General features: G+C 35.4%; 1 protein-coding gene and 1 pseudogene across 1 annotated transcript in view; one reads left to right on the top strand and one right to left on the bottom strand.

Annotated features, from left to right (window-relative positions):
• Window positions 1–1,525: 1,525 nt before the first annotated feature.
• Window positions 1,526–17,675, bottom strand: part of Wdr43 (WD repeat domain 43) — a 42,234-nt gene continuing 26,084 nt past the window's right edge. The window contains exons 11-18 of the mRNA XM_076833320.2: window positions 17,502–17,633; window positions 12,645–12,731; window positions 10,919–10,950; window positions 8,659–8,722; window positions 4,683–4,796; window positions 3,860–3,929; window positions 2,048–2,097; window positions 1,526–1,945 (exon numbers count right to left, since the gene is read on the bottom strand). Coding sequence (XP_076689435.1) covers window positions 1,757–1,945; window positions 2,048–2,097; window positions 3,860–3,929; window positions 4,683–4,796; window positions 8,659–8,722; window positions 10,919–10,950; window positions 12,645–12,731; window positions 17,502–17,633 — 738 coding nt within the window. The 3' untranslated portion in view covers window positions 1,526–1,756. The remainder of the gene's footprint in view (window positions 1,946–2,047; window positions 2,098–3,859; window positions 3,930–4,682; window positions 4,797–8,658; window positions 8,723–10,918; window positions 10,951–12,644; window positions 12,732–17,501; window positions 17,634–17,675) is intronic.
• On the top strand, window positions 6,871–7,358 carry LOC143380344 (cofilin-2 pseudogene; annotated as a pseudogene).

Raw genomic sequence — 17,675 nt, 5'->3', positions numbered from 1 at the left:
AAATCAATAAATGAGTAAGATATCATCACATAGTTCTCATTTACTTCTAAACTAGGGTAAAGGAAACATGACTCTCAGGACCTGCTCTATCAGCACACGTGCCTCTTCCTTATTGTCACTACAGCCTTACACTGTAGAGTCACAACCCAGCCACATGGGACAGCTTCAAGAAACTACCAGCTTTACCTAACACTAAAGACAAAATTCTTGATTCTTTCATTTAAAAACTCTAGGTTATATAACAAATCTTGAAAGCATTTACCTACTAATGCTACTGGAGTAAAATCCCTTTTTAAAAACCTTCGTACCATAAACCCAACCACATGGCTAAATTCCTCTACATATACCACAAGACAAGCACTGGGTAAAGATGAGTATTTATTCACTTTACAAAGAGATGGTATTAAATTGCCATTGATAAACACATACCACTATATATCACACCAGCAGCTCAAACTGTGTTCCCAAGAGGTGCTGAGGGTTCCAGCTCTGCGAGCTGAGCACAGAAACCTCTGTTCTGCCACAGATGTTAAAAAGTCCCTCAAGAGATAATTATTTGTTTTACATATTCACAGGTGGGAAAAGATAAATCCATCTGCCCAGCCCTTCCTAAATACTGGCTCATTCTTTAAAAACGAAACAAAGCAAATTCCTAATAATCTGAAAAAGCTTTTGTAGCGCACCAAAATACTTATTAATACATTAAAAAATCTTTTTTGAGTTGAATTTATTGTTTTAAAGATAAAGATACCCTAACACTGCCAAGTCGGCAATGAAAAAGGACAAAAAACATTAAAATTACTGAATTATAAAAATATTTTCTTTGGAAAAAAAATTCCAACAAGGTTATCATTAATATCTAAAACCAAAGAGAAAAAAATAAACAATAGTTCTTTGATTCATTAGTAATTTAAATAAAAATGAAAACCTCTTCAAAAGCAGCTATGAGTGAATTTTTTAAAAAGTTACAGGTAATGAGCACTTCTAAATCTATATACACTGATTATTTTTGTACAGGCAATCTGCAGCCAACAAAATTTCTCAATATGGCTAAATCTTTAGTTTTTTAATTATCATAATTTTCTGTTTTGTTTTAAAAAAATATTTCACATGACAGCTTAAAAAATAAGTGGTTGTTTTGAGGAAGCACTCCAAAACTTCAGTTGGACTTGAGTCAGATAACCACAGTTAATACACAAGCTAGGGATACTGGTAAATAGGGTTTTTGTTTCTGTTTTTTAATCACAATAATTCTTAACTCCAGTTTTTAGTTATTCCTTCATATTTTATTAAAATGTACCAAATTAAAAATTTTTCACTGTGCTGCTTCACATATGGATTTGATGAAAGATACCAACCTGAGAGAAGAGCTGACTCATTCACAAGCGTCCAGTTTCTGAAACCCTGTGGGATATGTCTGTCTTCACTTAAGTCAATTCCTGACATAACCAATCATATTAAGATATTATATTATAAAAATATACCATATATTGGACACTCATGTCAGTACATTGCAGAAAATGTGTCTATTTACTGTGTAAAGTTTATTAACATTTGAATGAAACACTCTTATTTACACAGTTAAAAGTCTGGGGCACTCAGGACAGCAAGGTGGCATAGGAATCGCCGCTGTGAATGTGGAAATATGCAGCGGTCCTTGGCGTCCTGGCATGGGGACAACCCTCCCTAGGAGGACTCCGCAGCAGTGGGCAAGGTGAGTCAGGATTCACAGTCTGACTGGCTTGCTCTTCTGTCTTCACTCCTCTTCACTTTCATTTTCAGGATCTAAATCAGAATCTCCATTTAATTCTTTTTCACTTGCCCCATCTCTGTCCTCACCATTTTCTTCTTTTTCTTCAGCATCCTCATCTTCCTCCTCATTCTCTTCATCAATGTCCTCATCTTTTTCACTTTCTTTCTGTTCCTCATCTTCATCCCAGTCATCCTGGTAGATATGTCAAGGAGGAAAACAATCATGAAAGGCTCATTCTCATGGAGCAATGAGGCTATAAAGGCAGATTTATGTACCAGGAAACAAATAACTCACATCAGAATCCTTATCTGCTACTTCATCATCGGACTCCTCTTCAGAAGATTCTGTAGGGAGGGGGAAAATCCAGCTTTAATTTTGTGAACAAAGCAGAGAGCATGTCCCTAAAAACTAGAAAGCACCAAATTCCTAAACTTACTTTTAGTAATACTTATTATTCATCTATCATTCATGCAAGAAATGTTAATTTAATAAGCTTATCTGAATAAAACTGCAATCTATTTAAACTATTCCTTCAAGATGCTATTAGAAAAGACTAAATACACAAACCCCTACAAACCCTCAACTTAAAATACAAGCCATTTCTGGACCACCAAATAATCTGGATTTCTCTGGATGTAGAAAAATTATGTCAAAAGTGCTGACTTTTACATATTGCCATACTAGTGACTATTGTATTCTGCTATCTTTCCTATCCTCTACTATCCCCCACCTTCCCCTACCCTCCCATCTTCTCTCTCTACCCCATCTACTGTAAAAACGTGGATGTGTAACCGATGTGATTCTGCAATCTGTATACGGGGTAAAAATGGGAGTTCATAACCCACTTGAATCAAATGTATGAAATATGATATGTCAAGAGCTTTGAAATGTTTTGAACAACCAACTAAAAAAAAGTGCTGGCTTATAAACAGAGAAGAATGGAAGCATTAGTATTTTTAAAAACCATAATAAAAATACTAATTATGAAAATATTACTAACTGACATGTTAAATATATGATTGAGAGAAAAAACATTCAAATGTAAAAGTAGTAGCAGAGCTATATTATTTTCTAAGCACCTTGGGAAATAAATGGAGAAGAAAATGTCACTGATTTTAGCATCATTAATGTAATAATAAGCACAATGTGATTCTTGGATGTGATGTCATCTGAAAACACATTTACATTGATAAATTCCCACAAAATGTTTGACTTAAAAAATTCAACCGGGCTGGGGATGTGGCTCAAGCGGTAGCGCACTCGCCTGGCATGTGTGGGGCACTGGGTTCCATTCTCAGCACCACATAAAAATAAAATAGATGTTGTGTCCATCAGGGGAAAAAAAATTCAATCAACTTTGGACCTTGCATCAAAATTTAGAGGTTCCAACTAAATGAGACAGAAAGGAAGCAAATATAAGATGAGGAACCTATGGAGTTAACTACCTGTCTCTTCACGTCTACATCATCTTAAGGGGGAATTCATATGTATGTGAATAAAACACTTTGCAAATGTACACACACACAAAAAAAAGTAGTAAAAGAATTTTAATACCAAAAAGCTAGAGAACTATGGCTTTAAAATGTGTGAAAGCAACAGTTGTGCACGGTGACGCAGTGGCTAGGAAGATGAAGGTAGGAGGATCACAAGTTTAAAGTAAGCCTCAGCAACTTAGGGACACTCTAACTTTAAATAAAATATTAAAAGGGGATTTAGTGGTTGAGTGCCCCCAGGTTTACTCTCCAATACCAAAAAATAAACCTCTGGGCCTAGTATCCTATCCTATAAGAGGTTTTAATTAATTCAATTTTAGATTTTTAAATCAATTTTGGTCATTAATGTTTTCTAATGAAGTACTAGTTTCACCTACATTTTCACATGTACTGGCATAAAATTTGCTCAGGATTCTTCCATTCCACACCTTTTCTGTCACTGTGTCATACTTGTACCTTCTCTTATTATCATAGGTTTTTGCCACAGTCTTGAATATTTTGAGATTTGTCAAAGCAAGACTTTATATGAATGTTCTCACACAGTAAGAAAACTGAGTCACTATGAAACACTTCACTATTTCAGTTCAAGATTCTACCCTCCTGCCACCTTTACCTTCTTCATACACCAACTTTGCCTTCTGTCCAGGGGAAGACATTCCCTTCGTTTTCTCTGACGCTGTAACCTGAAAAAGTAGAATTTTTAAGCACAGTACATATCTATCCCAAGTATCCCAACCACTACCACTCCCATCTCCCACCATCACCCATTCATTCTCCTCCCATAAGAATGAATGGTCTGAATATAATGTGGAGCAAATGGGGGAGAGGGGAGAGCACCTTCAAATACCTGGAGAAAAGAATTACTTTGTAAAAGTTGGGGAAAACCTCTGAGGTGATTAGAGTATGTTTCTTTGCCAAAAATTTAACTGCAGAAAAATACTGTAACTTGTTCATAATAACATTATCAACCTAGTTATATTAACAACTGAAATATCCCAGTGAGAAACAATTTAAATATAAGCTGAAAGGGGGGTATAACTAATCTTTCTAAGTGTGAAATAGATAATATTTCAAGGTAAAGCCTGGATTCTGTTTTCCAGCTAAATGAAGTAGACCTCAAATATCAGATAAGCAATGCACCCCACTGCCTTGGGGAAAAGGGGGTGTAACCAGGGATCGAACCCAGGGGTGCTTCAACACTAAGCTACATCCTCAGTCCTTTTTAAATTTTGTTTTGAGACATCATCTAAGTTGCTTTGGCCTAACTAAGTTACTTAGCCTACCCTTGAACTTCTAATTCTCCTGCCTCCACCGTGAAAGTTGCTGGGATTACAGGCATGTGCCACCATGAACAGCTTATTAGGTAAGCAATCTTATTTATACTCCATTCTTATCACAATCAAAAGTGTTGGTTAGAAATACTCTCATTTACCCACCTGTGTGATTAGAAGGATAAGCTTTCCATGAAGATGTGAGAGTTTCTGAAAAGTTTTGACTCTGCTTTCCATTAGCTGATACAGTGTCCCCAGCTGGTGTACCAGATCAGGCAACTAGAGGGGGAAAAATGAATGATTGGTATTATCACATACAGAGATGAGAAATATACAGATCAGATCAGCTCCACTTTAGTGTTCAGCCACTACATAAGCATCTGCTAACACTTCCAATGGCAGTGGCTGCTGGGGACACAGCCAAGCAACATCACAAATCTTCACAAAAGGCCCACAATATCCCAGCAGGAAAATTAAAAAAAAAAAAAAAAAAAAAAAACCCACAACTCTAAAAAAATAATAATAATAATGATACATGGTTAGGAGGGAGAAAACTACCAGGTAGGGCAAAACTACAGGATGGAAGTTCTTCATATTGATAAATTATTTCAGGTAAAATCAGTACAAAGTATATAACTTAAAAAACATCTCTATGACACATCTCTGGCTAGAGGGGACTCTCCTCTGACTCTTATTCTCCAATGAGGGCACATTATCTATCCTTACCAAAAAGAATCAGTGAGTTAGAGGGAGTTTTTCCCAGCTCCCAGAGACCAGTAGAACAGAACAAGAGAAGACAGAATTGACCCAAATAGCATTCCTATTATTGAATCCCATAAATCATTAAAAGAGAAAATTTTTTGTCCACGTAGAGCTATAGAAAAAGGGACCCTAACTTTCTCCTATAATCAACCTTTATTTAATCTCCTATGTCTGACACTTGTGCATAAAATGGTATTTCATTCCTGTTTGTAAACAGCAGATAGGCACAAAAATAAGTAACACAAGGTTTACTGTGATTATGTTTCAATTTATCATCATCTCCCATTTATGTACCCCCATTCAGACTATTAGATCCAAGATGGGGATCAGAGTGCCATAAACATCTATGGCTAACAGAGATGTTGGCTTAGAGAATAAACTTAAATATATCTTTAATCTATGATGCTAACTTCAGTAGTTGATTCCAGAAGAGATTTCACTTCAAGGCCTCTGGGCCTCTTGCTTCTAAGCAAGTAACTGAGATTTAGTATCACCCAGTATTCTAGCCAGGGTTCTAAAACATATCATGTTTGCTTCAATCATCAAATGCAGATCACCATGCTACAGAGCCACTCCACACACCACTGCCCTCAATTCACCTCCCAGGATTCCTGCAGGCTTAGGAGATCTAATCCACTCTATTGCTTGTCTGTACACCTATTTAACATTTTAGCCGAGTTCTCCCTGGACACACAAACAATGCACAGCTGACCTCAAAGCAGGTTATCTAACAATTTTCACTGTTTCAAATCACTAAAGCCAAAAGGAATGTGAGACACAGAAAAGGAACAGGGACCATGTAGGAGTTGTATAAACTATGTTAAGAAAGGAAGAGCTATAGTTTAAAGAATAATTAAGGAGCTGGACAGAAATAGTGGTGCATGCTTGTAATCCCCAGTGATTTAGGAGGCCAAGGCAGAAGGACTGCAAGTTCGAGACAACTTAAGGAGACTCTGTCTCAAAAAAAAAAAAAAAGTAAAAAATAAAGGGCTATGAATGTAGCTCAATGGTAGAGTGCCCCTGGATTCAGACCAAAAAGAGAAAAGAGCAATTAAGGATTTTCAGTGATCCACACTAAAACTTTTCAAGAAAATTTATTGAGCCAAATTATAATGTTATATTGTATGCAAGTACAAATATGCAACAACAAATCTCATCACCATGAGAAAATGTGGAAAAAAAATACTGTGGGCTGGAGATATGGCTCAGTGGTACAGTGCTTGCCTAGTTGTGCAAGGCACTGGGTTCAATTCTGAGTACTGCAAAAAAAGGGGGTGGAGGTGTATTTTTAAAGTGCTGGACAAATCAGAGTATATAATTTTAATTCTATTTCTAATTTAAAATATAACTGATGGAACAGATAACAAAGAACTCATTAAAAAAACTTTTTCTGACATTAAGATTTTATCTTCCTTCTCTTCTATCTGAATAAATAATATAATTCACATACCAATGAAAAGCTTGCCAACTCTAGCAAAATGCAAGTTTAGAGCTCCTGGCGTACCCCGCACTTGCTGCTGTCTGCCTGCCCCTCTTCCTCTTCCCAGAGCCACAGAGCTGGAGCAGCTGACACATCACAGCCTCAAGCACTATGGCATCTGGAGTTACAGTGAATGATGAAGTCATCAAAGTTTTTAATGATATGAAAGTAAGGAAATCTTCTACACAAGGAGATTAAAAAAAAAAAAAAAAGAAAGCAGTTCTCTTCTGTTTAAGTGATTAAAAAAAAAAAACAAATAATTGTAGAGGAGGCAAAGAAGATCTTGGTGAATGACAGGTGATACTGTAGAAGACTCTTACACATCTTTTGTGAAGTTGCTGCGTCTGAATAATTGCCAGTATGCTTTGTACATTGCCACACATGAAACAAAACAGTTCAATAAAAAAGTCTTTTATTTATATTCTGGGATCTTGAAACTGTACCCTTAAAAAGATGATTTATACTAGCTCTAAAGATGCCATTAAAATGAATTTACAGGTATTAAACTCAAGTGGCAAGTAAATGGTTTGGATGATATTAAGAACCATTCGACATTTGGAAAGAAACTGGGAGGCCACACAGTAATTTCACTTAAATAAAAATTGTCGTATATTAACCCCATTAAGTGCCATCTGGCTCTTAAGGGGATTTAATTTCTCCAATTCAATCCATTGAAAAAGCATTAGTATTTTTTTTTTGGTTTTGTTTTATTTTGTTGTTTTTTCCTTTCCACTGCGCCCTTGCAACACAGTGAATGATGGAGATACCAGTCATTTAAGCAGCCTGTCAGTGATTGCCATTAGACCCTTTAATATGGTTACTTTTACATAGAACCCACTGCCTCATTTTAGCCAAAACAACAGGTTTTATGCCTCCCTTGTGGCAAGCACTAAAATAAATGTGATGGCCAATGTGAACGTCTTAGAATACTGCAAAGGATAAGCAGACTAAATGCCTTGAAAGTATTATACAGTGATCAGATGGTGAACGTTTTTCAGTATTATTTATAGTTGCACTTGATTGTAGTTCCATAAGGCACTGGAGCATCATACACTCCACCTACCTTGGCAAGCCTTCTTTTGAGACATGGCAGCACAAATTTAACACTATGCATTAAAACATTTTTGTAAAAAAAGAGTAATTCCCCAAAAAGAATGCCAATTAAGTTTCATTAACTATGTCATCAATTTATTCTACTACCTCAGTGCTCATTCCTATCACCTGAAGATCTTTTTAAAAGAAATAGCTGCTATTAGTGCCTTTTTTTTTCCATTGAGTGTATACTGTTAATCTTTAAGAATTTTATATTCACCATGTGAGTCTTAAAACACTAAAGATATTGAATAGGATGGCAATTTCTGTATAAGACCTTTCAATGTAACACTATTTTGAGATCAAACTCCTCATCCTCACAAAAACGACCACTGCAATAAAAATTGTGGACTGGTTTAAAACAAAAATAAAAAAAGCCAGTTTAGTTATTTTACATCATTTTTATCCCCCCAAGGCAAGACAGACATGTCAGCATATATGAAGGCTTTAAAACTTGGCAGTGTTTTTTAAGAGGAGGGTAAGGATATACACAATGTAACAATTCTGCTGAGCAAGTACTGTGTAGAGAAAAACATGATTAATATATCAACATATAATATTTCTCCTTCCTGTATTTTTAAAAGCCTTCTTATACACTGTATATTACTTTTAAGATTCAGGAGGGAAAAGGGTCACACAGTTTAATTAAGAAAGGATTCATGTAAAGTCACCTGGGAAAAAATAAAATCTCTAAAAAAAAAAAATCTAGTGGGTGAAGAAAAGAAATAAGAGATGATTCTGTTCAGCATTTATCAAATTTTATAATGCTTAGCAAAACCAAACTATTGATACTCAGAAAAGACTTACTGTGGATAGGTATGATGCATGAACCGTTAACACACATTTCAACCACTGAACCATTAAAACAGCACTGGAAAAAAAAAAAAAAAAAACAAACAAACTCCAAGTAAATATCCACAAATTCAAAACTAAATACAATTGAGTTAAAATTTTAGAAAAATACAGATAGGCAAGTGAAGATCTAGAAGTTATGCTGTGAAGATGACCATAATAAATCAACAACTAGCTCTCTCCGCTTTCTGATTATCATGTGAGCTGCTTCCCTCTGCCACACTCTTCCTCCATGATGTTCTGCTTCACCTTGAGCCCTGAGGAATGGAGCTGGCTTTCTATGGACTAAGACCTCTGAAACTGGTTTTCAGAGAAATGGAATCAAGAAGGAGGCTTTAAGGGATCTGCTCATGTGGAGGCAGGAGAGTCTGATGTCTGGAAGGCGGGCTGGCAGGCTGGAGGTGGAGGGAAGAGTTGACCTTGCAGCTGGAGTCTGAAGGCAGGCAAAATTCTCTCCTCAGGAAGGTTTTGTGGCTCTTACTATCTTCATATTACAAGGTCATGACTGTACAGCAGAGAAACCAACAACTCCCTGCCCATAAGAATAAAGAAACTCTGGACCTAGAAACTGAAGCAATGGCTCTCTCAAGAATACAAGTTGAGGGACTGGGTTTGTGGCTCAGCAGTAGAGCACTTGCCTAACACATATGAGGCACTGGGTTCAATCCTCAGCACCACATAAAAATATATAAAAAATTAAACAAAGGTATTGTGTCCATCTACAACTAAAAGTATGTTTTAAAAGAATGCAAGCTAAAAATTAATTACACTTAATGATATCAGAAAACAGTCGTTTTATCTTCTTTTAAAAGTCCTGTATTCCCCTTGGCAGTTAGAAGTGCATGCTTTGAGGGCTTACTTCACTATATTTTTCTCTGCTAGCAAATCAATAAAACTTCCTTTTTCTCAAAAATAAACAAACAAACAAACAACTATGCATTTAATATTCATGTTGTATTTTTCACTGAGTTTGAGATTCCTGAAAAACACTAACTACCTAGAGTAGGGACTGGAAAAATAAGACAAAAATCAGTCCCTCCAAAACAACTTCAAAATAAAACCTATGCTTTACTTCAAATTAACTGATACTACAACAATAATCTTCATCCAAACTGAGCTTAACTGATTTGGCATTGTATGTTCATGATATCCGAATCCACCATCTGATATTCACCTTCAAAAGCAAACAGCAAAGTCTTCTACACCAATATTAAAAGGTAAATAAATATAAACCTAAATTGTGAGAGCCAGTTCTATTTCATGAGTTCTTTAGCTTTCCTCTTTTGTGAGCTCAGAAAGGTAACAGAAAGTAATCAGAAAAGAAAAGCCATACAATATACACAGCAATGACAGCATGCTACAATCTTAGGATCTCTGAGATACCAACTTCCTGTTTAAGTTTAATCAAAACCTAGGAAAAAGACTACAAATTTAGTCTTTTAGCTAAATTTTTTTTGTGTCTGTGTATGGTAGTACTGGGAATTGATTCCAGGGCCTCACGCACACTAGCAAGTACTCTACCTCTGAGCCACATCCCCAGTCCTAAGACATTTCTTTATGGTCTCTTAAGCAACTACTAGAGGTTAGGCAAATTCTATAAATTGTCAATTTTACATACAGTGATTAAGACTAACTCATTAAATGAGTCTAACTCATTAAATGACCTAATAAAATCTGAAATATCTACATAGGAGCTTTCTCAAAAAAAAAAAAATACTGTAATAAAATCTTAGAAATAAAATCATTTAATCTAAAATGGGGGAAGAGTGACATTTAACCTTTTTTAAAAAGTTTTTTTAGGGCTGGGGATGTGGCTCAAGCGGTAGTGCACTAGCCTGGCATGCATGCGGCCTGGGTTCGATCCTCAGCACCACATACAAACAAAGATGTTGTGTCTGCCTATAACTATAAAATAAACATTAAAATTCTCTCTCTTTAAAAAAAAAAAGTTTTTTTAGTTCTATAAATAAATACCTTCATTTTATTTATTTATTTATTTGTGGAGCTGAGGATCGAACCTAGCGCCTCATACATGCTAGGTAAGTACTCTACTGCTGAGACACAACCCCAGCCCCAACATTTAACTTTTGAAGAATTCTACCATCAGAATATGGGGTTACCTAATACTATTTAACACTTTCAGATATTGCTGTTTTTAACAATAATCTCTAATTTACTTTTAAAAAAAGGCAATTTAGTCATCTAAACATCTTACCTATTAGGATGTCCTTGCAACCTCTTTGTAAGCTAAGGAAGAGGAAAAACATTATTAGCAACAGCACAACAGAGGCTACAATCTTCATTAGTTCCCAGTGTACAAAAACAAGAGCTGAAAATTATTTTATTTAGTAGTCTATCTTCAACCACTTTGAATTATTCCCACAAGAGTAATTATCTAAAGAAATCTAGAACTGGATTTATATGAATCAATGTCCAGAATAGACAAATACATGGAGACAGTAAATAAACATGATGATTGACAATAACTGGGGGAAGGGGAAGTAGAGTTACGACAAAGTACAGGATTTTTTGGGGGGACGCCAACTGCACAACCTATGAACGTATTAAAATTCACTAAACTGTTCATCTTAAATAGGTGAATTTTATCTCAATTTTTAAAATACACAAAAAAAAATCAGGGTCAGGCAAATTTTGTCTTGGAGTTGATTAATAGTCAAAAAGCATATGATCTTTTCTAATATATGATACTGCATATTTATTTGTGTTGGTACAAAGGATTGAACCCAGGGGCAATGAACCACTGAGACACATTCCTAGCCCTTTTTATATTTTATTTAGAGTCAGGTTATTGCTGAGTTGCTTAGGTCCTCACTAAGTTGCTGAGGCTAACTTTGAACTCGTAATCCTCCTGTCTCTGCCTCCCAAGCCGCTAGGATCACAGGTGTGCACCACTGCGCCTGGCCTTATACTGCATTTTTAAATATAGAGGTTTTCACTACCATTAATGGTAAACCTTACTCCCACTATTAATAACAAAACCACTCTCACTCTCACAAAGCACTTCAACATGTTAAGCAAATAGCATAATTACTGATTACAAAGAACAGACTTTATCTTTAGGTATACCTTTTAATAATTTGTACCCACTCTTTAAGCCTTCAATACAATTATGTATGCTTTTAAAAGAAACCAAGAAAAATATTTTCCTTAAGGTAATAATGGTTATCAAATTATTGGAATTCTGTTGAAAGCGATGCACCTAAGGTACCCAAATGGCTCCAAACCTGTGATTTGCCTGAGCTGGAGTTATTTAGCCCTTGGTACCACTCAAGGCTTTCTGTTCTCCACCACTCCCTGCTCCTGCTTCTTTTGTCCAGCTGCTACCTACCCTTTCTTAACACGGTTAAATAAACTTACTTAAGCATAAGACAGGGCAGCCGCCTGACGGAGACAGTGAAAGTTAGTCTTGTATAGGCCTGAGGCTGAACCAGATCATTGTTATGCTCTTTATAATTCCACACCGACAGGCATAAAGATTAACACCCCATCTGCACTAAAGCAAATCAAAACATATCCAAAAATCATTTCAAGTGAGGTCAGAGCTCCTTATAGGAAATAATGGGAAAAACCAAATTTGGGTTTCTATTACAATCACCCCATGCAGTGATCTTCTGTACAAACAGCATTGTATTGTTCACCTTAAAGTTGTAACTGCATTCTAGATAAAGAGATACATACTCCCTGCTAATGGAATAAAGGTAAAAATGCCCATTGTATTTCCTTTTATTGGTTTATAAATTCAATTTCCAACTTTTTTTTCACCCTTCCAAAGCACTTTCCTCTAATTCATCTACCACTCCCTCTCTAAATGCCATGCATCCTTAAGTATGAGTAAGGATCACAAATCCACTTCTCTAGACACTGGCATTTCCCTTTAATTCAAAGGATTAGGATCTTAAAATGAAAAAAGAAGCAGTTACCTCTTGCAACAATGGAATAACAGCATGCAAGGGTATCCTTAACACAGTCTTCTTTATCAGGTTTAAATTCCTAGTTTGGAGTACTTTCTGTGGAAAAAAATAAAAGTATCATCAATGTAACTATAATATAAGAAACTAAGGACAATACAGGAAAAATTGTCTACAAAAATGATTTAAAATAAATCTGGGCAATAAACAACCAACTGAATTTGGCAAATCAAGGTTAGAGGCAATGTGTTATTCTCTTGATAAATACCCAGGAACTGAATGACTGGATCATATGGTAGGTCTATTTTTAATTTTTAATAAAACTAGTCAGGTGCAGTGGTGCACTCCTGTAATCCCAGCGGCTCTGGCTAAAGAGTATCATGAGTTCAAAGCCAGCCTCAGCAACTATGAAGCTCTAAACAACTTAGTGAGACCAGATCTCTAAATAAAATACAAAATAAGGCTGGGGATGTGGCTCAGTGGTCCAGTGCCCCTGAGTTCAATCCCGGGTACAAAAATAAATAGATAAATAAACAAACTGCCAAACTGTTTTCCAAAGTAGCTGTATAATTTTATATTTCCAACAACAAAAAGTGTGTGAGCTACTCTACATTCTCCACAATATTACACTATCTTTTAATCTTTCAACATCCTATACCAGATATGTACTGTTATTTATGGTAATCATTTACATTTCTGTGATTAGTAATATATATACTTTCATGCATACTTATTATTCGTTGGAATTCTTCTGTAAAGTGTTCAAATCTTTACCAATTTTTTAAAATTTTTTCTTGAGTGAAGTCTTATTTTTAAGTTCTTTCAATGATCTGAATACACCTTTGTCTGATACAAGTTTCAAATATTTTTGCCAGCTTACAGGTTCTCTTTTCATGAGTCTAACATTATCTTTTCAAGAGAAGAGGTTTGTAATTTTCAAGAAGTCCAAGTTATCATTTTTTTTTCAATTTTTTTCCCTTTTTTGGCGGGGAAGGGAATAGTGGTGAGTAAGGGGTTACCAGGGGTTGAATTCAGGGGCACTCAACCACTGACCCACATTTCCAGCCCTATTCTGTATTTTATTTAGAGATAGGGTGTCACTGAGTTGCTTACCACCTCACTTTTGCTGAGACTGGCTTTAAATTCGTGATGCTCCTGCCCCAGCCTCCTAAACTACTAGGATTATGGGCATGCGCCACTGACCACAGCGACCAATTTTTTCTTTAACCTTTCATGCTTTTCATGATGTATCTTAGAAAGCCTAATTTTCCTCTAGAAGTTTGTTTTAAGTTTTATATTTAGGCCTATGGTCTACTTTCCATTAATTCTTACGTGATATATGAAACAAAGCTGAGATAGGTTTTTTCCCCCAATGTGTGTAGTTTATTCGTATAGTGTTTTTGTCCCTTAATCTATATTTTTCACCAATACTGAACTATACTGATCACACAGCTTTATCATAAAACCAGGTAGGGTAATTCTTCCAACCTTTGTTATATAGCTCTGGTGATTTCACATTCTTTGTCTTTCCTATAAATTTCAGGACCAGTTTTGTCAATTTCTAAAAGATGATTGACAGGGACTTCTGAAATTTTAATTGAGAATGGGTTGAACATATAGATTGATTGATTGGGGGAGATTCACCATAATAACAATACTGAATATTCTAACTTATAAACACATGGGTTAGACCTCCAGTTACTTAAGTCTGAGCCAGGTATAGCGGCACAAAGCTTATAATCTTAACTTGGAAGGCTACGTCAGGACCAGCCTGGCAATTCAGTGAGACCATATCTCAAAATAAAATAAAAAATGGAATGGGGGTATAACCCAGTGGTATAGCACCCCTAGATTCAATACTCAATATGGGAATTAAGCAGGGTTCCATTTTAATTGATTTCTTGCATCCATTGTTATTTTATTTTAATGTTTTAATTTTAATCTGCTTTAGATCTGTTCTAGATTTCATTTAAACCTTTAGAATATATTTTTTTATTTCTTTACTTATTTATTTTTAGTTGTAGATGAACACAATACCTTTATTTTATTCATTTATTTTTATGTGGTGCTGAGGATTGAACCCAGTGCCTCACATATGCAAGGCAAGCACTCTGCCACTGAGCCACAATCCCAGCCCCTAGAAAATATTTAAGTAATATTGATTTAATAAATTAGATTTAAATATTTATTTAATTTAAATAAATTAAATTTAAATAAATATCCCTGTCCTTGCTCACTTTCCTTATTCCTATTTTTAATGTCCTCCTATGCATCATGTATCTTTTTAAGGCAGCTTCTGGTAAAGTTATTTCATGTGGAAGAAAACATTGTTTTTACTTGCTTCCCACCCCGTTTTGGTATGAGGAATTGAATGCAGAGGCACTTTACCACTGAACCATATCCCCAGTCATTTTTAACTTTTTAATTTTTTGAGACAGGGCCTCACTAAATTGCTACGGCTGGTCATGACCTTGCAATCCTGTCTCAACCTCCCTATTAGCTGGGATTATAGGCATGCATCACCAAGCTCGCACAATGCATAATGCCCATAATACTTTGAACATTTTGGAGGGAATGGGGGCCTACTGGGGATTGAACCCAGGGGCACTCTGTTACTGAGCTACACCCACAACCCTTCTTATTTATTTTTTTAAATTTTGAGACATGGTCTCCCTAATTTGCTTAAGATCTAGCTAAATTGCTTAGGGTCTTCTAAATTGCTGAGATTGGCCATAAATTTACAATCCTCCTATCTCAGCCTCTCCAATTGCTGGGATTACAGGCATGCGTCACCACACCTGGCTTACTTCTCACTTCTAAAACGAGGTTATTTTAAGAGCGCTTCACTGTAACTTTTACAATCTTTTCAAGCACATAATTTATTCGACTAATTTCCAATTGCTTCTACCTAGTAATATAAAAACCTTTATAATTTGAAAACAGCATTTGTCTTTCAAACAACCCTATGACATCTGATAAAAGTTAAATATTAACACCTGTGAGAAGTTCTTGCTAAAAGAGAGTTGACACTAAATGTCTTTTAAGTTTCTAGATCTAACTACCAGTATTCAGGAAACAAGATGGACAAAGGAACATACTAAAGGATACCACAGAGGCAGAGTAGGCAAAATCCAGAACATGAGGACTGGGGCTGTAGCTCAGTGGTAGAGAGTTTGCCTAGCTTGTGAGAGCCACTGGGTTCGACAGATAGATAAATAGATAAATAAATTAAAAATAAAGGCATGCTGTCCACCTACAACTATAAAAAAAATTTTTTTATATGGGTAGAAAAGTGAGTATTTAAAAAAAAAATCTAGAACATGGGACTCCCTATTAGACAAATTGTCTAGAGTCTCCAAAAAGTAAATTACAAAACACAGAACAGACATAACAACAAAGAACAGGATATAATTTGTTGAGATCCTGTTTAAAGAAAGCAAAACTTAAACACTAATGACATTTGATAATTTTAAAGAATTACTGTTTACTTTTTTAGACATGATAATGGACTGTGGTTATTTTTTTAAGCAATGGACTATAGCTGCTTTTAATTTGAATAGGTAAGTATCTGTCAATGAAATGGCATTTGATCACTTCTGAGACCTGTTTCACTATAACCTGGGGAGGTAGAGAGGTAAATGAACCATAACAGATTTGGCCAGTGTCGATAATTTCTGAAACTGAATGACGGTGATTCACTTTACTCAAAAATGTTTGAAGGCTGGGGAAATAGCTCAATTGGTAGAGTGCTTGCCTTGCATGCACAAGGCCCTGGGTTCAAAGCCCAGTACCACAAAAAAAAAAAAAAAAAAAAAAAAGTTTCAAATGTTTCTTAGTTAAAAAAAGAAAAAAAACTTTGTAACTGATTCACCCATTGAGGAAGGTTTCAAAGCATAGTTACATAGGCAATGATGACAGGCAAGTTATATTACATTTCAAAAATACTGTCAACTGTTTTCTACAGCTTCTTTCTTATCAAATCCTCACCTAGGTGTTTTTTGTTGTTGTTGTCGTTGTTGTTTTGCCATAGTAAACTAAAATAAACCTTCTAAAACTTCTTTAAAAGTAATTTGAGGTTTAGACCTGCTAATATCCTCTCTCATTTTGTAAAACCTCCTTTAGACACAAATATATTACCATTTAGAAATAAAATCAAAGACATTATTCATAAGTTACAAATTACACAACTATGACTGAAACTATGATGCTGCTCAAATTGAGAATGCATGTCACAATTAAATATTCTATATAGAGCACTACCACGTTATGAAATTCAAGAGGATTAAATTGAGTAACTTCATACAAGCAGTCACCAACTTCCACAGAAGTCATAAATGCCTCCTTTCATATAATTTTTAGTACTTTTGCCTTCACATATTTTACAATACATCCCCCAACCCTCTTGAATTTCCCCCCAAACCTCCTACCCATTGTCAAGGTTCCACCTCACCGCCCCCTCTCACGGCCAGGGGGAAATAAGTTTCTGGAATCCAGAGTAAAAACTCAGGAACGCATTTTCCTACAGAAAAAAATATAAATTGTGATCTAGAATGCTGAGTATTATAATTCAGCTACGCTATTTTTATAAAGGCTTTTGTAAACTAAAGCCTAAAAACTAACAATTCAGAACAATATTTCTATGAGAAAATGCATTCCAGGTTTAAAGGAATTCAACACAAAACCACTGTAGGTTAGTGACTGTCTGTATAATGTCACCATATTATATACATTTGACTAAACTCACAAAATATTAATTACAAGCTGCTGTACAACATGATTATTCACTGTCTTGTGCTATACCAATCACTTACTAGGAAAAACTAAAAATTTAAACACTGCTAAACATTGAAACACTGCTAAAATACTTACATTTAGCATTTCAAAATCATTACTTTCTAAACCCTGTGTGAGAAGAACTGGAAAGCTATTCGTCTGCAAAAGGTCATCTTTTTCTTCTTTTGTATCTATATCCATTGCTCCCAGACGTTCTTCAATGCTAACCTACAGAACAGAAACAACCTATTAAGATCAATCAGAAAAGAC

This window comes from Callospermophilus lateralis, chromosome 14 (genome assembly GCF_048772815.1).
Source record: "Callospermophilus lateralis isolate mCalLat2 chromosome 14, mCalLat2.hap1, whole genome shotgun sequence".
NCBI lineage: Eukaryota > Metazoa > Chordata > Mammalia > Rodentia > Sciuridae > Callospermophilus > Callospermophilus lateralis.
Note: the sequence above shows the minus strand (reverse complement) of the source record. Positions and strands in the feature narration are given on the sequence as shown.